Raw genomic sequence first — 26,956 nt, 5'->3', positions numbered from 1 at the left:
TTCCCACCTTCAAATCCCATCTCAAACCCCACCTATTTAAAATTGCATTTTCTGTGTAGGTTTTCTCTTGTTTCTATTTATAACTGTATTTTATTTATTGTATTCTGTTTGTTATTGTATTTAATTTATTATCGTACCTATGCTTGTCTGTGACTGTAACGTGTCCTTGAGAGCTTTGAAATGCGCTGAAAATGAAATGTATTATTATTAGTAGTAGTATTAGTATTTGTATTTATCATTATTATTATTGTATCTGTTTTTTCTATGCTTGTCTGTGGCTGTAAAGTGTCCTTAAGAGCTTTGAAAGGCGTTTGAAAAAATGTATTATTATTATTATTATTATTATTATTCCACAATTACAGTATACAGTTGACATTTTTATTTTGCTATGCTTAGAATATCTTGTTTTATATCCTTTCACTCCCCCCAACCATCCACTTTCAAATTGCTGCTGTACACTGCACATTTCCCCATTGTGGGAAAAATAAAGGTTTTCTGAATCTGAATCTGATTATTATTATTATTATTATTATTATTATTATTATTATTATTATTATTATTATTATTATTATTATTATTATTATTATTATTATTATTATCAGTCAACGTATTATAATAACAGCCAAAGCAATCGTCCTCATTTTATGCACTGGATGCTGTGAATTTGAAGATGTATATATTTTACGGTCGCTTCAAAGCATAATGATATATTAAACCGGTTTTGTGATTATGGCTTGTTGTAAAGCGATTAGCTGGGCTGCCTTTGAAACTCGCGGCCCCTTTAAGAAAGAGCGAAAGCGAGTGAGTGATCGAGTGAGGGGGTGGGGGGTGTGGCGTGGCAGCCGAGGGGGGGGGGGGGGGGGGGTGTTTGAGGTTTCACACCCTGTGGTGGGAAAGATGGGCGGACCTTGACACCACTGACTGACAGCGGCTTGCCGTTCACGGACAACCCAAACAAACCAATGAGTAAGACGCTGCAGTTATGTTATTTGCCAGCAGCCAATTACAGCGAGGCAAAGGCGGTTCCTGGAATCACTGTCGTGCTTCCAACGTGGGACTCCACTAACTGACTCGAGGGGGTAGGGGGGTGCCGAAGCCAGAGGACAAAACTCTTGGTGGCGAACGCTCCGCGGTCAAAAGTAGGGGGGGGGGGTCTTTTTTGCCTGCTAATATAGGATTGTTTCGTTTTCTGACTACATCCGACAGAAGACAACCCGCCGATCGGATTCTCTATCGGAAACTTTGGAGGGGGACCTTTCAAAGTTGGATTGAAACAGTCCGGAGTGAGATTTCAACGCGGTGCTTCGCTCGCCTAGAGATCAACGCTGGAGTCGTTTTACCGTGGAAAAAAAGTTTGGGGCTCGACTTTGACTGCGAGGTGGACACGAAGATACTTGCACGCTGGTGGCTGTTAAGCGACGTTCGCTTCCCGACCTGTTTGCTTGATAAAACGTTTCCAGTCAGCCTGGCAGTGTATGCCCTTTAAACGTATTTTTGTGGGAGTTGGCGGGCACACCGAACAGCTTGATGCACGACTGAGAAGATGGCGGCCTCCGAGCTTGCGCTTCCGGTCGGGAAGGACTCAATCGAGTCATCCCCGGGATAAGAGAAGCCAGGAAATGCAGGCTGTCAAACAGCCACAACAATAGTTCTCATCCTTCTATACCAGTGGTTCTTAATCTTGTTGGAGGCACTGAAACCCACTAGTTTCATATGCTCATTCACCGAACCCTTGTTTCAATGACTGTGCCTACTAACTGCAGTCTAGACTTAAGAATGGACCTCTGTGGCGGAGGGGATCCACCGAACCCCTGAGACCGACTTACCGAACCCCTAGGGTTCGATTGAACCCAGGTTAAGAATTACTGTTGTGTACAGTCAAACCAGGGTTTTCAAACCCTTCTCGACCAATGTGGTTTTCGACCCAACATTTCGGGGGATTTAATTTCTGGGTTTACAACAGAAAATCAGTTCTGGACCAAACTGAGCGCACCTGAACACACTACTCGACTTTGCTCCGCAAGTACGTATCCCAAAAAATAATTTCCCGTAGGAAACCATCAACATGAGAATAATCTGTTCCCAGGTCCCCATAAAACATAATTTTCTAAGCCTTAAAACTACACAATATATATCTTATTTTATGTATAACAAATGTGCTATGGTATTATAATTAAAGAAATAAATTGTACTATATAATAAACCTGAGAGTATGGACCTATCATAGCTGTGTCCGGCGCCACCATGTCTGGACATTAGGGATATATAAATAGGGCCGATACGACCAGTCAGACTTTAGTTCGCTGACGAAGCCTCTTAGAAACCTTAAAATTTGTACAGATGACGGCTGAAGAAACCTTCATCGATGGACCACTCCTGTACGACTGAGAGCTTACACAGATGTACTATATAATAAAGTCATTTTATGTACCTTTGTGATGGTCGTTGATGACTTGATGGAATGGAGTGGTCAGCTTCATCACTTGATAAGGAACATAGCCTTCTTCTTTCACCATCTTGAGGAATGATCTCTTGTCGGTGTTTTCTCTGCGATAATTTTACCTAGTTCCTCATCAATTGTGTTCTGTTAATGTCTTATCCTCGTCGACGCCAGGAGCGTGCTCCTCCCCTCTTGTCTCCTCCTCCTCTGCTCCCCCGTCACCCTTCCGCACGCAGGTCTGTTTTGCCGTTGCCCTCCTACCTTGCTTGACTTTCTGTTTTGTTTGATACATGTGTCTCAGTAAAGACTCTTTATTGGAATCACTGTCTCCACTGGCCTGCCAAAAATACATAAAGAAGGGTTCCCCCTCCGACCCATTGTTTGTAGCATTGACTCCTCTACATACAATGTAGCCAAATATTTAAAAACTATTTTAGCTCCGTTGGTTGGTAACACAGAATACCACGTAGAGAACACCACAGGGTTTGTAGAGAGGATCAAAGACCTCATATTGGAACCTGAGGAAACTTTGGCATCTTACGATGTGACTTCTCTCTTTACATCTGTCCCAACCCCAGCAGCAGTCTCAGTGGTGAGGACGAGGCTGCTGGCGGATGTTTCTCTGCATGAAAGAACCAAACTGAAACCGGATCACATCTGCCAATTATTAGAAATCTGCCTTAATACTACGTATTTTCAATTTCGGGAAAAATTTTATAAACAAATCCATGGTTGTGCTATGGGCTCACCAGTTTCACCCATAGTGGCTAATCTGTAAATGGAAGAGATGGAGAAACAGGCCCTCACATCCTTCCCAGGGACAAAACCTAGACACTGGTTTAGATATGTGGACGATACTTTTGTCATAATTAAGAAACAAGAAATTCAATCCTTCACAGATCATCTCAACTCTGTAGACTTCAACATTAAATTTACTCGTGAGGACATTCAAGAGAACCAACTAGCCTTCTTGGATTGTAAAGTAATTATAAAAGAGGACAGAGCGCTAAAAACAGAAGTCTTTAGGAAGGCTACGCACACTGACCAATACTTACTTTTTGACTCTAACCACCCTTTACAACATAAACTAGGAGTTATCAGAACCCTCCAGCATAGGGCTAAACTAATACCAACTAGCACTGAAGGTAGAGAAAAGGAGTCAAAACATATCAGGAGAGCACTCACTAACTGTGGGTACCCTCAGTGGTCATTCAACAAATGTCAGAAAGAAAGAATAGCGAACGAAACCAATAATTCTCAAGATTCTAAAAGGAGAGGAGTAGCAGTACCGTACATTGCAGGAGTTTCTGAAAAATTACAAAGAGTCCTTTGGCAACATAAAATTCCTACTTATTTCAAACCGATAAACACGTTAAGGCAAAAATTAGTGCATCCAAAAGATAGGCTACCAAATGAAAAACAAAGTAATGTAGTTTATTCCATACATTGTAAGAATGAAAATTGTAAAGAGCAGTACATTGGGGAGACTCAACAAATTCTCAAAAAAAGACTTTATCAACATCGCAGGGATAATACTAGTGGGCCTCAATCGGCAGTACATTTGCACCTAAAAGCTACTAACCACTCGTTTGACGACAATGAGGTTAAAATCTTAGCGAAAGAACATAGATGGTTTGAAAGGGGGGTAAAAGAGGCGATTCTTATAAAACAACAAAATCCTTCATTAAACCGGTCTGGTGGTGTGAGGTTCAATTTGGATCGTTCATACAATAGCCTGCTCAGGCAAAACAGGCTAGGCAACTTTCGCAATGCTGATGAGGGTCGTTATGCTGATGAGGTGATACCGGGGGGAGTGGGTGTAATAGGCCAATCGTTAGTCAGGAATGTAGGAACAATCAGTGGGGCCACAGGGGGGGGTCCCGCGCCTCCCCCAACCTGAGAGTAGGGACCTATCATAGCTGTGTCCGGCGCCACCAGGTCTGGACATTAGGGATATATAAATGGGGCCGATACGACCAGTCAGACTTTAGTTCGCTGACAAAGCCTCTTGGATAGGAGGCGAAACGTCCGAAACCTTCACTTTTGTACAGATGACGGCTGAAGAAACCTTCTCATCGATGTCTCCACTGAGTATTTTGGATCCGACCTTAACTACCTTCCATCGTCCCTCGAGTTCTGTCACCATTCCTCGAGCTGACGTGACAGTTAAGCTAGGTTGATAGCTTTTTGCATCAAGTGTACAGATGGCTTGTGCAGGTTGTTAATGGAGCCTGATTGATGGTATATTTTAACCTTGCAGTCTACACTCTGCCTTTGAACTATCAAAGTTGAAACAAGTCCAACTTTTACTGTTTTCTATCCATTTTCTCTCCCTCTCTGTCATCAGCCTGTCTCTTTAATGTTTAACCCCCCCTCACTGCTGTGTTCTTGACCAATCATGTGCCTTTAACCGAAGACTGGGGGTGGGGAATAGAGGACAAAACAAGTCGTCTGCCATTTTCTTGTTAGGAGAACAGGCTCGTTCACGAATGACACATCACTCATTGTGGCGCTCCGTGCGCATCCCGAAAAATAGTTTGTATGCCAAGGTAAAATTTTCATAAATTTAACATTCGTAAACCGAAAAGTTCGTAAGCCAAGGGGTGTGTAAACTGAGGTATCACTGGATGTCACTGGATGACCAATACATTATCCTTGTGTAGCATTCCATTGTGAGCAGGCGGTTTGTATTCTTCAATCATGATAAAAAAGCAGACAATGATTACATTTATTATAATGGGGAAATGTTTAGTTTTTCACCAATTCGGTTCAGACCTCGGTTTTTGAACGTAACCAATTGGGTTTTCAACCAAAGATTTTGTGTTTTTTATGCTTAAATTTACAACCAAAAATGGGTTCTCAACCAAACTGAGCGCACCCGTGTGCACCACTGGATTCCCCTCCACTTCCCTCTACGTCACTACCTCGTGTCGCGTCTCATTGAGATCAACGCATTATCCTCGTTTAGCGTTCCATTGGGAGCAGGCGTGTTTGTATTGTGCAATCACGATAAAAAATTGATTACATTGATTATAATGGGAAATGTTTAGGGTCTCGACCAATTCTGTTTTAAACCAAATATTGTGGGGCTTCTTTTAAGACTCAGTTTACAACCAAAAATTGTTTCTGGACCAAACTGAGCGCACCTGAATGCACCACTCAACTCCCCTCCACTTCTTCATCAGTCACTTCTTGTGTCGCATTGTGAACAACGTATTAGTGTTGTTGAGTTAAGTTTTTCCAGTCAAACCTCGGTTTTCGAACGCAACTAATTGGGTTTTCAACATAAGATTTTGGGTATTTTATACCTCGGTTACAACAAAAATGGGTTATTGACCAATCTGAGCCCAGCTGAATGCAACACTGGACTCCCATCCGCTTCCTTCTAGGTCACTTCCTCGTGTCGCGTCTTATTGTGACCGGCACATTGTCCTCATGTCGTGTCCCATTGGGAGCAGGCGTGTTTGTAGACATTGATTATAATGGGAAATGTTTTAGTTTTCGACCAAATCGTTTTTCAAACTTAGCAGGTGTGCGATTGATGGAAAACCTTTCTGTTTCCCATTAGCGAAGCATCTCCACGCGCCCGCTAGAGCTGCTAGCTGTCGGTCCACACGATGGCAAGTTGATGGGCTTTCACGCCTCTCCAATTTTACAGTGGGTAGTTTGTTATCCTTGAAAATTGTGGAAAGAATCCTCCCCCTGAGGTCTGGCGCATCCATCAACCCGACCGACTACGTGATGTCTAACCCCGCCAAGAAATGTGCACAGGAGTGGCACAAAGCCTTTGACATTTCACCAGAGATGTTGAAGAATGTTGAAGAACGGTTTTGTCTCATCCATCGATGAAAACACCACGACAACCGGTGTCCACAAAGAAAAAACCGACAAGGGTGTCCTCCGGTGCAGTCCTTGGCATTTTTACAGGGAACCGTCGTGGAAGTCTCATCGTTCACAAATTCACATAGCAAAAAAAAGGCACAGCAGGTTCAAGTTGGGGTAGCAGATGTGGTTCATGCATTCCTTTCCATGTCAATTATTTGCAGAGCTCGCCAAGGTTACGCATGGGGAGCAATCACTTCAAGACGGCGGCGTGTGCAATGTCGCCAAACAGGTCCACGGCGCTACCGTATTGGGTGACTGATTTCAACTCCAAATGGCAATTTTGCAGACGATTGGGCTTTGCTGTGCTTGGGGCCAGTGGATCTGTCCAGTTATTTTCCATGGAAGTCGAGTCGCCCAACTAACCGTCGCCTCAAAATAGATCCCAGAGCACCCGATCCATCCGTTGCAGTGGCTCGTCAAAATACCATGTTGAGTAAACGTGGGACAGCTGGGGTCAGGGGCGTCAACGCAGGCCACGTGGAATCACCGGAGAGGTCCATAAATTAGATGGTTTCCAAACCATGTGCCGTTTGCATGTTTGCCCCCGTGTCCGCGTGGCTTTTCTGCGGATTGTAAAAAGGACGGATGGATGATTCCTTTCATACTAAAACGAAATGCATCGGTCACCATTTGTTCCCACACCGTCTTGAAATAAATGAACGGGTTGAGACATACAGCGTGTCGGTCGCTCCTTTGTGCTGTCAGCCGACCAGGGTGACATGTCGATGCCTGGTAAAACGCTACTGCAAAATATTTCTCTGCCAAACCGATTTGATTTGTAACATATAGGTTGTGGCCCACCAGCATCTTGGCTCCTCTGTACCCGCACCCTCGCCCAACCTTCCTACCCCCCGACCTCCTACAAGATTGTTACTTTCAACAATAAACTGGACTGGACTGCAAACACGGATGCCCTAATCAAAAATGGAGAGAGTCGCATCTTCTTACTCAGGAATCTGAGGTCTTTTGGATTTCAGGGGTCACTCCTAAAGACTTTCTATGACTCTGTGGTGACTTCAGCCATCCACCATGGAATTGTCTGCTGGTCAGACAGCATCACCACCCGGGACAGGAAAAGACTGGAGCGCCTTGTCAAGAGGGCCAGTTCTGTCCTGGGCTGCTCGCTGGACTCTCTGGAAGAGGTGGGCAACAGACGGACGCTTGCTAAACTAAAAGCTATGATGGACAGCCCCTCGTACCCCCTCCTGCAAACCATGACAGCACTGGGTAGCTCCTTCGGCCAGAGTCTATTACACCTGCACTGCAAGAAGGAGAGGTATCACTGCTCATTCCTACAGACTGCTGTCAGTCTTCTCAATAATCACATATGGGGAAAAGAATTGGCCTCTTGTACTGTAAATATGTGTTGATGCAATACAGCTACATATATCAATATGCCCTTTCTTTGATACTTGCACGATGTACAGTTTTTTTGTGAAACATTTTTGCACATTTACAGTATACATCTCAGTCTTCTCCCATTTTTACTAGGCTTATAATATCTTGTTTTTTAACCCTTTCACCCCCCCAACCCCATCTCCTTTCAAATAGCTTGCTGTGCACTTCAAATTTCCCCATTGTGAGACAATTAAACGTTTTCTGATTCTGATTATCTTCTTTTGAACTCACTCATCCCTCGATAATTTTGGACCTCATAACTAAATCCAAGAATTCTTATTGTCACTTAGATCTCCTCCCTGCAATTCTGGTCAAATCCTGCTGACCATCTCTCCTTCCATTGATTTCAGCCATTATTCACTCCTCCCTATCCACAGGAATCGTCCCTGTCACCCTCAAAACTGCAGCTGTCACACCAATTCTTAAAAAGCCTGGATCCGATCCCAATGACTTCAATCAGCTTCACCCCATTTCTCACCTTTTATTTCCAAAATTCTTGAAAAAGTTGTTTCCTCCAAGCTACACTCTCACCTCTCCCAGAACGATCTATACGAACCATTCCAATCTGGTTTCCGCCCCCACCACAGTACAGAATCGGCTCTCTTAAAAGTCACAAATGATCTTTTGTCAGCTGACGCCAGTTTACTCTCCATCCTTGTCCTTCTTGACCTCACCACAGCTTTTGACACAATTTCTCACCCCATCCTCCTTGACAGACATTCCTCCATAGGGATCATCGACACGACCCTAGGCTGGATCCGCTCTATTCTCTCTGGCCGCTCTCAGTTCATCCAAATTAACTCCTTCAGTTCACAGTTTTCACCTGTATCTTCTGGTGTGCCCCAAGGCTCTGTCTTGGGACCCCTCCTCTTTATTACTTACCCTCTTCCCCTTGGTAATATTTTCCATAAATTTGGTATACACTTTGATTGCTTTGCGGATGACACCCAGCTCTATCTCTCCAGCAAACCCAACGCCTCTCTTCCACCTTTTTCCCTTTCACTCTGCCTCTCTGAAATTAAATCCTGGTTTACCCATAACTTCCTCAAACTTAACAGTGAAAAAAATGAAATTCTCCTTGTTGGTACCAAATCCACCTGACGCAAAGCTATCGGTTTCTCTCTCACTATAGACAGTTTGACCGTTTCTCCCTCCCATCAGGTCAAGAGCCTGCGTGTCATCCTTGACAGCACACTATCCTTCCACTCCCATATAAATAACTTAACCCGATCTGCGTACTTCCACTTACACAATATCAATCGTCTTTGCACGTCTCTCACCCCTCACTCCACTGCTATCCTTGTTCATAGCCTTTTCACCTCCCGAATTGATGATTGCAATTAACTTCTCATTGGTGTCCTTCAGAAACTTCTCCACAAACTTCAACGAGTCCAGAATTCTTCAGCCCGGATCACCACCAGAGTCTCATCGTTTCACCACATCACCCACGTCCTCCAAGAGCTCCACTGGCTCCCGGTCAAATATAGAAGCAACTTTCAAATTCTTCTTTACACATTTAAAGCTATCCATAACCTTGCTACCCCCCCTACCTATCTGACTTTCTTCAAATTTATATTCCCTCTCGTTCCCTCAGATCCTCTTCCTCCCTCCACCTATGTGTGCCCTCTACCCGTCTCAGCATGATGGGGGACAGAGCTTTCAGCCGCTCTGCCCCCAAACCCTGGAACTCACTTCCTCCCAACATTCGTAACATTGATTCTCTTCCCACCTTCAAATCCCATCTCAAACCCCACCTATTTAAAATTGCATTTTCTGTGTAGGTTTTCTCTTGTTTCTATTTATAACTGTATTTTATTTATTGTATTCTGTTTGTTATTGTATTTAATTTATTATCGTACCTATGCTTGTCTGTGACTGTAACGTGTCCTTGAGAGCTTTGAAATGCGCTGAAAATGAAATGTATTATTATTAGTAGTAGTATTAGTATTTGTATTTATCATTATTATTATTGTATCTGTTTTTTCTATGCTTGTCTGTGGCTGTAAAGTGTCCTTAAGAGCTTTGAAAGGCGTTTGAAAAAATGTATTATTATTATTATTATTATTATTATTATTATTCCACAATTACAGTATACAGTTGACATTTTTATTTTGCTATGCTTAGAATATCTTGTTTTATATCCTTTCACTCCCCCCAACCATCCACTTTCAAATTGCTGCTGTACACTGCACATTTCCCCATTGTGGGAAAAATAAAGGTTTTCTGAATCTGAATCTGATTATTATTATTATTATTATTATTATTATTATTATTATTATTATTATTATTATTATTATTATCAGTCAACGTATTATAATAACAGCCAAAGCAATCGTCCTCATTTTATGCACTGGATGCTGTGAATTTGAAGATGTATATATTTTACGGTCGCTTCAAAGCATAATGATATATTAAACCGGTTTTGTGATTATGGCTTGTTGTAAAGCGATTAGCTGGGCTGCCTTTGAAACTCGCGGCCCCTTTAAGAAAGAGCGAAAGCGAGTGAGTGATCGAGTGAGGGGGTGGGGGGTGTGGCGTGGCAGCCGAGGGGGGGGGGGGTGTTTGAGGTTTCACACCCTGTGGTGGGAAAGATGGGCGGACCTTGACACCACTGACTGACAGCGGCTTGCCGTTCACGGACAACCCAAACAAACCAATGAGTAAGACGCTGCAGTTATGTTATTTGCCAGCAGCCAATTACAGCGAGGCAAAGGCGGTTCCTGGAATCACTGTCGTGCTTCCAACGTGGGACTCCACTAACTGACTCGAGGGGGTAGGGGGGTGCCGAAGCCAGAGGACAAAACTCTTGGTGGCGAACGCTCCGCGGTCAAAAGTAGGGGGGGGGGTCTTTTTTGCCTGCTAATATAGGATTGTTTCGTTTTCTGACTACATCCGACAGAAGACAACCCGCCGATCGGATTCTCTATCGGAAACTTTGGAGGGGGACCTTTCAAAGTTGGATTGAAACAGTCCGGAGTGAGATTTCAACGCGGTGCTTCGCTCGCCTAGAGATCAACGCTGGAGTCGTTTTACCGTGGAAAAAAAGTTTGGGGCTCGACTTTGACTGCGAGGTGGACACGAAGATACTTGCACGCTGGTGGCTGTTAAGCGACGTTCGCTTCCCGACCTGTTTGCTTGATAAAACGTTTCCAGTCAGCCTGGCAGTGTATGCCCTTTAAACGTATTTTTGTGGGAGTTGGCGGGCACACCGAACATGTAGCGTTAAACCCCGAAAACGCGTTGAATCAAATCGCTAGTGCAATGTTGTTTGTTGATTTTTCGCCCTTGTCCAAACTGTGAATCACCTTTGATTGGAAACGCGCGTCGGACGTCGAGGCGAAAGTTGGACCATCGTCCCGTATGACTTTTTTGCATCAAGCCACTTGCGCCTTCGCCATCGAGCGGCATTCAAACAGCAACATGCTTTAAAGTGCAACCGATCGCCCCTGAGCTGCACTAACATTCCCGTTTGCGGGTTCTTGAAAGCTGGATACAAAATGGCGGCGTCTCCGGGACCATTTGGGCATGCTTTCCGCTGCCTTTTCTACTTGTGTTTTTCACTCCGACTTTTGAAGTGTCACGGATTGACTTCAGAGCCGCAGTGTGCCCACAACTGTACCTGCAACGGGGACTGGGTGGACTGCAGTCAACTGGAGCGACCGGCGCCGCCCGGATATCTGCCTGCCGGGACCGTTTCCTTGTAAGCGACTCACTTGGTTCTTTTTTCTGAGCGACGTCACTCCCCCTCGAAAGATTTGAGTCCAACTTTGATTTCAACTGTCCGTCTGCTGGAAAAGCTTTCCATTTCATTTGTTGGCGCTCAGTTTGCACGGTTGGGTTCGGGTTTCACCTTCGGCAAAACACCTGTCGGCCACCACCGTCATCAGCCATCAGGCTGCTGTTGCCTTGCGATGTGCCAAGATGACGATGATGATTCTCTTCGGTTTCATCGGCGTTTCGCATGAGGCCCAGGCGGGCGGGCGCACGTCGGACCATATTTAGCACTGCTGGCTGTGGATGCGTTGCATCATCTTGCGATGCTGTTTTACAGGCTGCCGAAAATCAACTCGCGTCTGACCACGGCTCCCAAAAATCTGCTTTTCAAAAGTAAAAGCCTCCACTGAATGTTAATGACAGTGAAGTGAAAAGATGACATGCCGGTTTTTGGCACTTTCATATTTTTTTCATAAGATTAAATACATGTGTGTGTGTGTGTGTGAAGATATGCAGGACAGGCTAAATTACGTTTACTGCAATTGGCTCAATTATATACAGTGATACCTCAGTTTACGAACCCCTTGGCTTAAGAACTTTTCGGTTTACGAACGTTAAATTTATGAAAATGTTACCGAGGCACACGACCTTTACCTTGGCATACGAACTTTTTTCATACATGGAGCTGCCTCAATGAGTTATGTGTCGTTCGCTAACGAGCCCGTTCTAGCAACAAAGCCCACTGTTTTTGTCCTCTATTCCCCGCCCCCAGTCTTCGGTTAAAGCCACGTGATTGGACAAGAACACAGCAGTGGGGGGCGGGGGGGTTACACATTAAAGAGACAGGCAGACGACAGTGAGAGAGTTTCAACTTTGATAGTTCAAAGGCAGAGTGTAGACTGCAAGGTTAAAACATCCCATCAATCAGGCTCCACAAACAACCCGCACAAGCCATCTGTACACTTGATGCAAAAAGCTATCAACCCAGCTAAACAGAACACAATTGATGAGGAACTAGATAAAATTATCACAGAGAAAGCACTTACAAGGGATCAGTCCTCAGGATGGTGAAATAAGAAGGATATGTTCCTCATCAAGTGTTTAATGCTGAGGAAACCGGCCACTCCATTCCATCAAGCCATCAACGACCATCACAAAGGTAAATAAAACAACTTTATTATTTAGTACAGTTTATTTCTTTAATTATAATACCATAGCACATTTATTATACATAAAATAAGGTATATTTTGTGTAGTTTTAAGGCTTAGAAAATTAGAAAGGCGAAAGTTATGTTTTATGGGGACGTGGGAACGGATTATGCTCACATTGATTTCCTATGGGAAATTAATTTTTGGGATACACACTTTTTGCCTTACACACTGTGGGAACCAATTAAGTTCGTAAGCCAAGGTATCGCTGTATTCCCTGTTGATAGTACAGCTATTGGAGGGGCGGAGAGACATGAATGATTGTCTCCACTTCTGTGATCTTCGTGGGCAAATGAATGTCATTCGTTGCGATTCGAATTGGATGTTGTATTTGACCACAAAGTGGAGGGAGCAGACCAGGTGGGGGATCATGCCTCTCATGCCGAATTTGTCAGCGGGCAAGTTTGACACTAATGTTTTCTATTAGCCGCGTTTACTTCCAGCACTTGGGCCACTTAAAATGACAAATTGTGATACGCCGAGATGAGGCGGATCGTAACCAAGCGCCGCTGCAACTGATATGAGTCACCGGCAATAATTTCAATTTAGCAGACTTGAAGCTTTTAACGCCACAGGTATTCAATTGATAGCAAGTGTGATTCCTTGATTTTGATCTGTGGGGCTGTATTTCCTAAACGTGACATAAGTTTTTATTTTGGATTGATCCCCATCGTTGTGGAAAGTTGCTTCGGTTTCCAGTTGAAAGCTTCCATGTGTGACGCCACATTGGACAAATGCAGCGCAATGTCCTTTTTGCGCCAAGGCTCCCCCCCTTGACTTGAACATCTGCCACTGTCGGCTCTTGCGCGCTCTTCTCTAACCTCGTCACCCTCTCAAAAAAAAGGGAGTGCTGATAATGTGTAATCAAGCCCTGAAGGCACCGAAGCAAGAAAAACACAAATGCTGACTTTGCATTCAAGAGCGGAAAGGGGATGGAAAGGAAGGAAGGAAAGACTTTTGTCGGGACGATGGCTCGCATCACAGATGCGGCCTATTTTCTGGAAAAAATAGTCGCCAGCGTTGCGTGGAATCCCGAATCATCATAATAATAATAATAGTACATTTCATTTATAAGCACCTTTCAAAACTCTCAAGGTATCTACAGTAAAGTCTCGTTATATCGATATTCTCGGGAGTCAGAAAAACTTCGATATAACCATACTATCAATATATCCGTCCTGCGCCGAACTGCATTAAGAGGGGGGGGGGGCAATATGTAAATGGCATTTTGATATGGCATGTAATTTTATCATTGGGTTCATGGATTGCGTATCTAGCATGCTTTTTGTACAGTAGTGAAGTGAAAAATAAACTTATGCATAAAATAAAAACGTCTTAACACCTTTTTAATTGCTACGTATTTCCTTTCAAAAATGCAACCAATGCAAAATCCTCACGTTGTTCTACACACACGAAACCACGAACGCCAGCATGTACAAACATATGAAAAACAGTGACTGTTGCAAGCGATAAAGATATCTGAATACAACACAATTAAATACATGAATGGAAAATAAAAACTGCAACGTTTACATTACTTACGTTGATGAAGTATTCTGCGGCACGTCGAACTCTTTCGCGATGGAGGATTTGCTCCTTGTTGGATTCTACTCAACAGCCACTATTGCCTTGTACTTCGTTCCGAGGTCACAATTCTTACGTTTCCCCATGGTTTAAATTGGTGTTGAACAACAATACTGTACATAAACTCTGCTACGCCTTTTTTATTGTGCTCCCGTATGACAGTTCAAAACACGGAAGCTTGCGCAGTGCAGCAGACGCCATTTTCTACCACGTGACCAGTCACGTAACCAAGCTACGTAACCAAGCTACGTGACCAACGGCGCGACCGATACAGATTTCGATAATGGTGGTACTGTATAGAAACCTCTAAGCAAATATCGATTCACCTTAAGTATAATTTGTATCAATATAAACATAGCAAAATGGCCGGCGGGAGATGAAAAAGAGCACTGTAGTAACCGGATTATCGTAATAACCATGAATCGTACTAAACGGAACTAATTATACATAAAAAGACGAGAAATGTGCACGGGAAATGAAAATAGTATCGTAATAAGCAGTATTATCAATATAACCGATATCGATATAACGAGACTTTACTGTAGTTCCAATCCATTTGCTATCTATTAGCTAGTTACCTAGCTGGCTATCTATTTGCTATCCCTTTTCTATCTATTTGCTATCTATTAGGTATTTGGCTGGCTCGCTAGCTAGCTATGTAGCTGGCTATCAGCTATATGGCTATCTAGCTAATTAGCTAACTGTCTAGCTGGCTATCTATTAGCTAACTGTTAGCTAGCTTTCTATCTATTTGAGTTACTTGAACTTGGTTGAATGAACGCTGGCGCGTTTGGCTGCCGCTGCTCACCCGCTGAAAAGCTGATCATGTGACTGTCAAGTGACCTTGAAAGGCGCTTAGAAATGAAATGCATCATTATTATTATTATTATTTACAGTCACAGGATAAGTTTTTCTATGGGTGAGCAGAGGCAGCCACACGCACCAGCGTTCACTCAACCCGGAAGTTAATAGATAGAAAGCTGGCTAGCCAGCTAATAGCTAGCCAACAGATAGCTAGTTAGATAGGTAGTCACCTAGATAGCTCTATAGAGAATAGCTAACTAGGGAGCTAGATAGGTAGTTGGCTAATACACTGAAAGTCACTATTAATAATAATAATACATTTCATTTTAAGCCCCCTTCAAAGCGCTCCAGGACACTACAGTCACAGACAAGCATAGGTACTATAATAACTAAAATACAATCACAAATAGAACACAAGAAATAAAATACAATCATAAATAGAAACGAGAAAGAGCTACACTGAAAATGTGATTTTAAACAGGTGGCTTTTGAGATGGGATTTGAAGGTGGGAAGAGAATCCATGTTACAAATGTTGGGAGGAAGTGAGTTCCAGAGTTTGGGGGCAGAGCAGCTGAAAGCCCTGTCCCCCATCGTGCTGAGACGGGCAGGGACGGACGGGCACACAGAGGTGGAGGGAGGAAGAGGATCTGAGGAAACGAGAGGGAATAGAAATTTGAAGAAGGTCAGATAGGTATGGGGGGTAAGGTTATGGTTAGCTTTAAATGTATAAAGAAGAATTTTAAAGTTCATTCTATGTTTGACCGTATTAAATACACAGATAAGAAAGATAGCTAGACAGCTAGTAGATAGCTAATAGATAGCCAACAGATTGCTAGCTACAATTCCCCCCTAATATAGGCTAATCCAATAACAGTAGAGATGCATTTGGCATATCGGTTCCTGACGCATCTGGCGACCAGCAAACAAAATAATAAATGTAGACCAAGCGTCTTCTGCCGTCATCTGTACAAATGTTCACATTTGTACAGATGACGGCTGAAGAAACCTTCTCATCGATGGACCACTCCTGTACGACTGAGAGCTTACACAGATGTAGACCAAGCGGCAAATAAATTAACCAGCTTTCACATTTATGGCACATGACATGCTTGATTTGCTTTTGCAGACTGAATAAAATGAGGTGGTGGGGCTGATTTGGCCCCTGGGCCTTGACTTTGACACCTGTGAACTCGAAGCTTGACTTGGAAATGTAAAGGTTTGCTCCGCAAATTAATTGTGGAGACAAATGGGTGTGTTTTGTTTGCAGAATGAGTGCAGAAAGCGAGTTGACTCCCTCTGAGGCGATTGATTTTTGCCCCGCTTGGATTGCATGAGATGATTTGACACTTTGGGGGAACATCCTTGGCACACGAGGCCACGTTAGTTTTAGTTCATGTTGCTCCTTGCTGTGCCCACTGAGAATGAAGAGAATGAAGAAAGCAAATCAATGCACCCTTAACTAGAAATGATTATCCATGCTTTTATCTCATCTCGCCGAGATGATTGTAACAGCCTTTTTACGTGTTTTAACAAGAAGGATATGGCGCGTCTCCAGGTTGTCCAGAACTCTGCTGCAATACTCTTAAAGGACAACCGACTCCTCTGTACAATTTATGTCCCTAATTTGTAAAATCACTTCAAATTTCTTCTACTGAGCGTATTTTACAAAGATTCCACGACATATAGCTATATTTTACGTTTTAAGACTTGCGCTGAATATTCAGGAAGTCTTCCCAAGACAGGAAGGGCATCCGACGTAAAAGCTTCGGCAAAACAAACATGCGAATCAATCCTCTGAAGATGGAGGACACTGATTTGCTGCGGCGACCCCTTCAAAGGAAAACCGAAAGGAAAAGAAGAAGAAGACGATGCCTGACGTGACGTCACATCTGGAACGCCCCTGACCGAGAAAGTGACACACAATGCATTTTGGGTACTTTGTTTTGTCTGAAAACATCGTGTTGATCCGTGTTGATGGCCAAATTAGAAGGAAAAAACATAAATAACGCGACAGTGAATCGTTGTGTGTTGCACCAAGACTACTATTTGATACTAGTTGACACAAATTCCCAGCAGACAAATCAGCCCATTTCCAACGGAGGTTGGGCGCCATCTTGTGCATTTTATGGGACGCTACATTGGAGTCCTGACGGCTCGAATTGATCCAAAGGGACTTCTTTAAACGATTGCAAACATTTATGCTTTCCTCTTCAGAACTATTTGAATCATATATATATATATATAACTGGATGAGTAACAAGAAAGCATCTTCTCCGAATCTGAACTCTCTAAAGCCATTGTTTTGATTCTGGAGCAAGGCAGTTTGTGAAGGAGTATCCTGGCGTGACGTCACGAACAAGGAGGCGGGACCGTTTTTTATGAAATGGTTTTGCACATTTACAGTATACAGTTGACATTTTTATTTTGCTATGCTTCGAATATCTTGTTTTTTTATCACCCACCCCCACCCCCTTTCGAATTGCTTCTGTGGACTGCAAATTTCCCCATTGTGGAACGAATAAAGGTATTGTGATTCTGACCTTCTGTAACTCGCCATTTCCAGGGTCATTTTGAAGTAGTTTTGGGACACTACGTTTTTTTTATTGGTGTTTTGCATTTGACTAAAAATATCAGCCTGCGTGTTTTGGCTATTTTAGATGCTATAAAACGTTGTCAGTTAGGAAACAAAAAATGGAGTCGGTTGTCCTTTGAAGACTTTTTTATTTAAACAGGTGTTTGACTAACTATGTTTTCTGCTTGCATAATTTTCCACATGCACTTTTTTGCGTATTGTTTTTATTATGACTGTTTTAAATTTTGTGAAGCACTTTGTGCTTTTACCTATGATAAGTGCTATGTAAATAAAGTTTACTTACTTACTTACACACCCCATGTGCAAATTCCTGATTTTATTTCTCTCCCAGAAATCTTGGCCACAGCAAGCTGACTGAAATCAGCAGAGAAGTGTTTGTCAACCTGACACATTTACGAGACTTGTAAGTAACAAAGCACAACCTAATCATCGCGGTTAAGGCGGGGGCATCCTAAAAACAATACCCAATTGCTTTTGCCGTGTCTTCTCCGCTGAACACTGACCATCGCCTTTGTGACTTTTCAGGCGGCTGGACCACAACGAGCTGACCTCCATCCCGGATTTGGGACAGGCGGCTTCCAAGATTGCGGCGCTCTACCTGTGAGTATGCCCCACCACCCCAATCTTCTTCTTCTAAGGCCACTGGCCGACCTCTTTGAAGGGCTCTTGAAATAATCTCCTGACGTCTGTCAAGGGTGCAAAGGATTGGATTGGATGTACAGTGATAACTTGGCTTACGAATTTAATTGGTTCCCAGACAGAGTAAGGCAAAAAGTGTGTATCCTAAAAATTCATTTCCCACAGGAAACCATTAAAATGAGAATAATCCGTTCCCAGGTCCCCTTAAAACAAACTGTTCAACGTTCTAATTTCCTAAGCCTTAAAACGACATAAAATATACCTTATTTTATGTATAATAAATGTGCTATGGTGTTATAATGAAAGAAATAAACTGTACAATATAATAAAGTGGTTTTATTGACGTTTGTGAGGGTCGTTGATGGCTTAATGGAGTGGAGTGGCCGGTTTCATCAGCATTAAACACTTGATGATGAACGTAGCCTTCTTTCACCATCTTGAGGAATGATCCCTTGGAGGTGCTTTCTCTGCGATAATTTTACCTTGTTCCTCATCAATTGTGTTCTGTTTAGCTGGGTTGATAGCTTTTTGCATCAAGTGTACAGATGGCTTGTGCGGGTTATTTGTGGAGCCTGATTGATGAGATATTTTAACCTTGCAGCCTACCCTCTGCCTTTGAACTATCAAAGTTCAAACGAGTCCAAGTTTCACATTTTTCTATCCATCGTCTCATTCTCTCTCTGTCGTCTGCCTGTCTCTTTAATATTTAACGGCCTCATTCTCTCTCTCTGTCTCTCTCTGTCTGTAACCTCCACTCCCTCACTGCTGCATTCTTGACCAATCACATGGCTTTAACCAAAGACTGGGGGCAGGGAATAGAGGACAAAAGCAGTCGTCTGCCATTGTGTTATGAGGACGGGCTCGTTCGTGAAGGACACATCATTCATTGTGGCGCTCCGTGTGTATCTTGAAAAAAAGTTTGTATGCCAAGGTAAAATGTTCATAAATTTAACGTTCATAAACCGAAACCGAAAGCCAAGGGGCTCGTAAACCAAGGTATCACTGTACCTTTATACGTCTCGCAGTGGAGAAATTTACATTTCACAGCAGCAAGTTATGAAATGATGAGGAAAGGAAGGAAAGTAAGAAGTAGAAAAACAAAATACAGGAGCTGCTGGAAAGGCAGCCACTCTCGGGGCGGCATCTTGAAGTAAAAAAAAAAAAAACTAAACTAAATAACGAATAATATGACAACAGAAAGATATAGTCATTCATTCTTCCGCACTTGCTGTACCCTCTTTGTGACATGAAGCAGTCAGTTGTCGCCCCAAAACGAGCTCATTCGTTCCGCCAAGTCTTTCGCCAACCACGAGCCGCACTTGTCCTTCTCTTGACACCTTTCTGGAGGGGGGTGGGGTCATTTGAGGCCCCTTGGCCTTTTGACGCAAAATATTCAGCCGTTCCGCGGACCGCACATCCTCACAACAGAAAACCTTTCTTTCTGTTCCCAACCGTCGGATCAATGCCACCTCTGCCCCCCTCAATAAGCAAGGGGTCTTTTTTTGGTCTGGACTGGAAGCCTGTTGCTAGGGAAGGGTCCCCGGGGGCGATGACGGAAGAAGAGGCCACGAGGAGGGCGGAATATTTACTGAGCTGCAGAGCTGAAGCCAAGGCGCCCCCAGCTGCAGCTGTCTGTCACGTAGCTTACGGTAAAAACGGGTGATGGTGAGTCCAAGGGTGGCCATGTGTCGGATCAACGCCGCGTCACCCGCTTTGCGCAAGAGAAGGGTGGGAGCCACCGGAAACGCTGAAACGGAAGTTAGAAAGGAGAAATGAAAGTTGATGGCGTCACATGGAAAGACCTCCTGCGTCCCCCCCACCCCAGCAATTCCAGTCAAGTCATGTCCAACATTGATCAGGGATGAGAATTTTCCGCCGATCGATGGATTTCCAACTTGACCAGATCAAACTAAATATGTATTCTCGCTTTTTCGCTGTTCATTTCCTGTTTCGGCTTGTGTTGGCAGCAAGCGCAATTTTGATTGGATGATACTGACGCCGGTTGGCGGAAAGTGCCATTTTGATTGGATGATCTTAATTCAGGTGCCGTTGATGTCGAAACAGGTAAACGTCCGCTTTTGAATTAAAAAAATCAGCTTGAATGGACCGAAGGATTCGCCTTTGTGGAGAGGGCAGGTTCTAATTTGATAGATTCTAATTTGCAATGAAACGATACAATCGATGAAACAGTCGAATATCAGTGGCACTATGACAAGCTCCATGCTAAGGTTAGCATCAATATACTTCTGTGAGAGGCAGCAGAAAGCAAGCAAGCAAGCTAATGAGCATTATAGAGGCTAGCTAGGAGTAACCTTGCGCATGTACCCGGCAAGTTGACTTTTATTCCGATATTTTGGCTGGATTTTTACCAATCGTGAGGAATAGAAAACCATTCATATTAATGGTATTATCTCAAGGTTATTTTAAATAACACATTCTGCCATTTTGTTGAAATCACACACACACACACACACACACACACACACACACACACACACACACACACACACACACACATATATATATATATATATATATATATATATATATATAGATAGAATACAATTAATTTCCAAGCACCTTTCAAAGCTCTCAAGGACACTTCACAGGCATGGGATGAGAAAAAAAAGGGAACATGATGGTTCAAGCGCCTCCTTATTGGCCTCCTAGTTGGCTGCTTGGGAATTTTCGCCTCCTCAACTGCTGCTATTGTGTCCCAACCAACCCCCACACGCCCCCGCCTTCAAACACGCAGCTGGATTCTCGACCGTGGGAGGGAGCGAGCTCCGGTGCCCGGGTGCAGGAATGAGAACCGGAAACAGTGCCAGAGGTCACTCGCTCTCTTCCGCTGATCCAGCGTTGATCTGTTTTTCCCAGCCGAGGTCATCAGCTGTTGACCCCCTACATCACTTCTTAAAGGACAACCAACACTTCTGGACAAGTTGTGTCCATTATTTGTAAAATCACTTCAAATGACTTCTACTGAGCGCATTTTACAAATATTCCACCGCATATAGCTATATTATATGTTGTAGACTCGCGCTGAATATTCAGGAAGTCTTGTTTTCGAGTTGATTATGATGATGCCCTAAGTGACGTCACGGAGAGAACGCCCCTGACCGCGAGAAAGCGACTCACAATGAATTTTGGGTACTTTTTTTCATCAAGGCCTTCACGGCACGAATGCCGTGAATGAAATCCTGTCCTCGTTGTCGCTCAAGCCTTGGCAATGTGCAGCAACTCGTTTTGGCACTTTGCAGCCGGGTCGCATGTGTTGAAAGAGCAGGGGCTCCACTGGCCAAACCCTGTCCAAACAACCCCCCCGCCCCCCGCTCCCACCCTTCCTCTCTAGCCTTCGGCCAGCAGATGGACATACGCGGTCCATTTTGTGAGAGGGTGGGGGCAAGTCACGGCACGGTGCCCACCTGAATAAACACGGCCAGAAAATAGTTCGAGACCAACCGTGCGAACGCACAAACAACAAAGCACGTATGCAAGTCGGAGAGACTCACACACAGTGGCCACCTTGAGCACAGTGCCTGGTGGATGGGGGGGGGGGGGGTTACAGGTGATCATTAAAGGACAACCGACACCATTGTTTTTTGTTTTCTGACATCAGAAAAACGTTTTATAGCATCTAAAATATCCAAAACATGCTGGCTGATATTTTTCGTCAAATGCAAAACACCAATAAAAATGACTTAAAGTGTCCAAAAACTGCCACAAAATGAGCTTGGAACGAGGCACATTCAGAAAGTCCCGTCCCCTTGTTCGTGACATCTCACCAGGATACTCCTTCACAAACTGCCTTGCTCCAGAATCTAAACAATGGCTTCATAGAGTTCAGATTCTGAGATTATGCTTTCTTGTTACTCATCCGGTTATGAATATGTTTCGAATAGTTCTGCAGAGGAAAGCATAAATGTTTGCAATCGATGAAAGAAATCCTTCTGTATCAATCCGAGCCGTCTGGACTCCAATGTAGCGCCCAGAAAATGCACAAGATGGCGCCCAAGCTCCTTTGGAAATGGGCTGATTTGTCTGCTAAGAATTTGTGTCAACTAGTATCAAATAGTAGTCTTGGTGCAACACACAACGATTCACCATCTCGTTATTTATGTGTTTTCCTTCTAATTCGCCATCAACACGGATCAACACAAAGTTTTCAGACCAAACAAAGTACCCAAAATGCATTGTGTGTCGCTTTCTTGGTCAGGGGCGTTCCAGACGTGACCTCACGTCAGGCATCGTCATCAACTTGAAAACAAGACTTCATGAATATTCAGCGGGAGTTTTAAAAGGTAAAATATAGATATATGCGGTGATATCTTTGTAAAATGCGGTCAGTAGAAGTAATTTGAAGTGATTTTACAAATTATGGACGCAACTTGTCTGGAGGTGTCGGTTGTCCTTTAAGTTTGTACTGCGAGGGTGTCAGCTTTGCTCTCTTTTTTCCAATCCCCAGAAACCATAACAAGATCGGCGCTATCAAGGGCATACGATTGGCGAGCTTGGTTTCCTTGGAAACCTTGGACCTGAGCAATAATGACATCACCGAACTACGAGGTCACTCCTTCCATGCGGGACTCCGCATTAGAGATTTGTAAGTATTCGTTTGATATTCTTCCTCTCGAGTGTCCGCGAAATACGTTGCAAGCTCAGAAACGGAAATAATAGAAAATAGATAGCAAATAGCTAGCTAGGTAGCATATGAGCAAAATTGATAACAACGACAGTTTAAGGCAAGAAAAAAACACTACAAATAGCTTATAGATAGCAAATAGATAGCTAGCTAGGTAGCCAGCTAGGTCGCTAGCTAGATAGCCAGATAGCGATCTAGCTAGATAGCTAGATAGCTCAAGTGAGCAACATAATGTAATAATAATAATAATAATAATACATTTAATTTACAAGCGCCTTTCTGAACACTCAAGGACACTTTACAACAAAGACAACACACAAAACAGTAAAATCATGCATAAAACAATAAATAATAAAACAGCATAATAAATTAGACCATGAAAGCAAGTTTAAACAGGTGGGTTTTCAGGTGAGATTTGAAAGTAGGAAGGGAGTCAATGTTGCGGATGTTGGGTGGAAGTGAGTTCCAGAGTTTAGTAGCGGAGCGGCTGAAAGCTCTGCACCCCATCGTTGTGAGACGGGCAGAGGGCGTGTAGAGGTGGAGGGAGGAAGAGAATCTGAGGGCCCGAGAAGGAACGGAGATTTGAATTAGGTCAGACAGATAAGGGGGGGCAAGGTTATGGATGGCTTTAAATATAAACAGAAGTATCTTGAATTCAATACGGAGTTTAACAGGGAGCCAGTGGAGCTGTTGGAGGACAGGAGTGATGTGGTGAAATGAGGGGGTTTTTGTGATGATCCGGGCTGAGGAATTTTGGACTAGTTGGAGTTTATGGAGACATTTTTGATTGACCCCGAAAAGAAGTGAATTACAATAATCGATACGGGAGGTGACGAGACTGTGGACGAGGATAGCAGTGGTGTGAGGAGGGGTGAGAGAGGGACAGAGACGATTGATATTGCGGAGGTGAAAATATGCAGACCGGGTTATGTTATTTATGTGGGAGTGAAAAGATAGTGTGCTATCAAGGATGACACCCAGGCTCTTAACCTGAAGGGCGGGGGACACGGTAGAACTGTCAATGGTGAGAGATACACTGTTTGCTTTGTTAAGGGTGGATTTTGTACCGACAAGGAGAAGTTCATTTTTTTCGCTGTTTCGTTTGAGAAAGTTATGAGAAAAGCAGGATTTGATTTCTGAGAGGCAAAGTGTAAGGGATGCAGGTGGAAGAGAGGCGTCGGGTTTACTGGAGAGGTAGAGCTGGGTGTCATCCGCGAAGCAGTGAAAATGAATTCCAAATTTGCGGAAGATATCACCAAGGGGAAGAAGGTATATAATAAAGAGAAGGGGCCCCAGGACAGAACCTTGGGGCACACCAGAAGACACAGGGGAGGACCGTGAAGTGAATGAGGTAATTTGGATAAACTGTGAGCGGCCAGTGAGGTAGGAGTGAAACCAACTAAGTGGGGTGTGTGTCACGCCTAGCGTGGAGAGTCGGTTGAGCAGGATGGGGTGAGAATGGTGTCAAAGGCCGCAGATAGATCAAGAAGGATGAGAATAGAGAGGGAGCCGGTATCTGCTGCTATGAGAAGGTCGTTCGTGATTTTTATGAGGGCTGATTCAGTGCTGTGGCGGGGGCGGAAACCAGACTGGAATTGTTCGTAGAGGTTATTGTAAGTGAGGTGAGAGTGGAGTTGACAGACGACGGTTTTTTCGAGAATTTTAGCGATAAATGGAAGATGCGAAATTGGACGTAGGTTATTGAAATCATTGGGATCTGAACCAAGTTTTTTCAGGATTGGCATTACAGCTGCGGTTTTGAGAGGGACAGGAACAATTCCAGTGGACAGTGAGGAGTGAATAATAGCTGAAATAAAAGGGAGGAGAGCGGGTAGACAAGATTTGATGAGGACAGTAGGGAGGGGGTCAAGTTGACAGGTGGAATTCTTGGACTTGGTGATGAGGTCAGAAAGTAAGGAGGGATGAGGGAGTTCAAAAGACGACAGCAGTTGATAGGGAGTAGGAAGGTTGGGGGAGGGGGGGGGTACAGAGGAGCCGAGGTGCTGGTGGATCTTGTTGATCTTTTCAGTGAAAAACAGAAGTAGTGCGTTGCAGGTGTCTGAGGAGTGAAAGTGTGGGGGGAGAGAGATAGGGGGTTGAATGATTTTGTTGTATAGGGAAAACAGAGTCCGTGGATTCCCACTGTTAGCATCAATCAGTCCAGAATAGTATTCTGATTTTGCGGTGGGTGAGGTGAGCTGTGTACATGTCCTGGTGGGTAGTGAGGCCGGTCTTTCTGTAAAGTCTTTCCAGCTGCCGAGTTTTCGCCTTGGTGGAGCGGAGTTGGGCGGTGAACCAAGGGGCGGATCGAGTGAATTGGACTGACCGGGATTTTACAGGAGCAAGGGTGTTGAGCATGTTTGCAAGGTCCGTGTTGTATTGGGAAACAAGTTCATCAGGGGGGGAGTTGTAGTCCGGATTGAGTTTGGCAGCCATTGCAGTGAGGGTGACAGTGTCAATGTGTTGGATGTTCCGATAAGTGATGATGCGCAGTGGCTTGGGGGGAGAGAGAGTGTGATGGGAATGTTAAATGAGACGAGGAAATGGTCCGTTACAGGCAGTTCGTGTAAAAAGACCAGGAAGGACCTATTGTACACTTTCTATTCAACAATATTGGATATTGGATTGGATTCGATTTGCCTTTATTAGTCTTACAGTGGAGAAATTTACATTTCACAGCAGCAAAGTGATGAAAGGAATGAAAGTAGAAAAACAAAATACATGAGCTGCTGGAAAGGCAGCCACTCTCGCGGCGCTGTCTTGAAGTCAAAAGAACAAAAAAAACTAAATAACAATTATTGATATCTGATTGACCCATGTCCATTGGGGTTTTGAGTATTAAATCTGGCTATCTAGCTGGCTATCTATTAGCTATCTAGCTACCTATCTAGATGGCTTAGCTATCTGGCTGGCTAGCTAGCTATCTATCTGGCTATCTATTAGCTGTGTAGCTGGGTGTCTAGGTGGCTTTTTGCTATTTATTGACTATCTACTAGCTAGCTAGCTTTCTATCTATTTGAGTTACTTCTGGGTTGAGTGAACGCTGGCGCGTGTGGCTGCCACTGATCCCCACAGAAAAACTAATCCCATGATTGTAAAGTGACCTTGAAAGTTTTGAAAGGCGCTTAGAAATGAAATGGATTATTATATTGGAAACGATAGTGATCAACGAAGGGAAAGGGAAGAAACGTTTTGGGGGGCCGTGTTTTTGGGACATTGGAGTCCTATTTAGCGCAGCACTAACGTAGCGTAGCCTGTTTTTCAAGCTGCTCTCTGTGCTCCTCTTGGCAAGCCTAATCGGATACCGCCGGTTTTCACAAGCAGAACACATCCAGTTTTTGCGTCGTGAGCGTGCAGCCGTGTTCCGCAGGTACCTCAGCAGCAACAAGATAGCGACGTTGGAGCCGGGCGCGCTGGACCACCTGGGCTCCACGCTGCACGTCCTGCGACTGGGCCGAAACCGAATGGCTCAGATTCCCGTCAGGGCCTTCCAGCTACCCATGCTCACCCAGCTGTGAGTCAGTTTTGGATTTCCCCTTGTGGAATTTGATGTTATCCGTCTGTGCGTGGGGCGGAATTCACAATCTCCCGCCGTGTTTTGTGATTGTGGGCATCCGCAGCGATCTCAGCCGGAATCGTATCCGTCAGGTGGAGGGCTTGACTTTCCAGGGTCTTTCCATCTTGGAGACGCTGAAGCTCCAAAGGAACGCCATTGGCAAGCTGACGGACGGGGCCTTCTGGGACCTGGCCAAGATGAAAGTCCTGTACGTTTCCGCGAGAGGACCCAGGAAGCAACGTTAACTCTTTGCGGCTGAAAGCAGCCGATTGGATCTCCCGGCGGGTCCTCCAGACGTTCCTCATCAGCTCTTTTCGCCATCCTGCAGCAACCTGGAGCACAACAGCCTGAGCGAGGTGAACAGCGGCTCCCTGTACGGCCTGACTTCTCTTCAGCAGCTCTTCCTGGGTCACAACTCCATTGCCCGAATCAATCCTGACGGATGGAAGTTCTGCCAGAAGCTGCGAGAACTGTGAGTGCCGACGCCAAAT

The 26,956-nt window shown here is 44.1% G+C and overlaps 2 protein-coding genes across 2 annotated transcripts in view; both read left to right on the top strand.

Moving 5' to 3' along the window:
- Positions 1-3,054: 3,054 nt before the first annotated feature.
- On the top strand, positions 3,055-9,641 carry LOC148890844 (uncharacterized). The gene is made up of 2 exons (XM_089011100.1): positions 3,055-7,601; positions 9,089-9,641. Exon 1 carries the CDS (start codon positions 3,219-3,221, stop codon positions 4,338-4,340), a length of 1,122 nt encoding a protein of 373 aa, XP_088867226.1. The 5' UTR covers positions 3,055-3,218; the 3' UTR covers positions 4,341-7,601; positions 9,089-9,641.
- An 811-nt stretch (positions 9,642-10,452) lies between these two features.
- Positions 10,453-26,956, top strand: part of lrig1 (leucine-rich repeats and immunoglobulin-like domains 1) — a 34,425-nt gene continuing 17,921 nt past the window's right edge. Inside the window, exons 1-7 of the mRNA XM_089009993.1 lie at positions 10,453-11,423; positions 17,960-18,031; positions 18,154-18,228; positions 22,733-22,870; positions 26,280-26,423; positions 26,530-26,673; positions 26,794-26,937. Coding sequence (XP_088866119.1) covers positions 11,221-11,423; positions 17,960-18,031; positions 18,154-18,228; positions 22,733-22,870; positions 26,280-26,423; positions 26,530-26,673; positions 26,794-26,937 — 920 coding nt within the window. The 5' untranslated portion in view covers positions 10,453-11,220. The remainder of the gene's footprint in view (positions 11,424-17,959; positions 18,032-18,153; positions 18,229-22,732; positions 22,871-26,279; positions 26,424-26,529; positions 26,674-26,793; positions 26,938-26,956) is intronic.

The sequence above is a fragment of the Hippocampus bargibanti genome, linkage group LG12, assembly GCF_051943395.1.
Source record: "Hippocampus bargibanti isolate YZ-2025 linkage group LG12, ASM5194339v1, whole genome shotgun sequence".
NCBI lineage: Eukaryota > Metazoa > Chordata > Actinopteri > Syngnathiformes > Syngnathidae > Hippocampus > Hippocampus bargibanti.
The sequence above is the reverse complement of the archived record's forward strand: the minus strand, read 5'-3'. Positions and strand labels throughout refer to the sequence as shown.

Coding starts and splice junctions, on each gene's coding strand:
- LOC148890844 (XM_089011100.1), top strand. CDS start 3,219: ATGGAAGAGATGGAGAAACAGGCCCTCACATCCTTCCCAGGGACAAAA.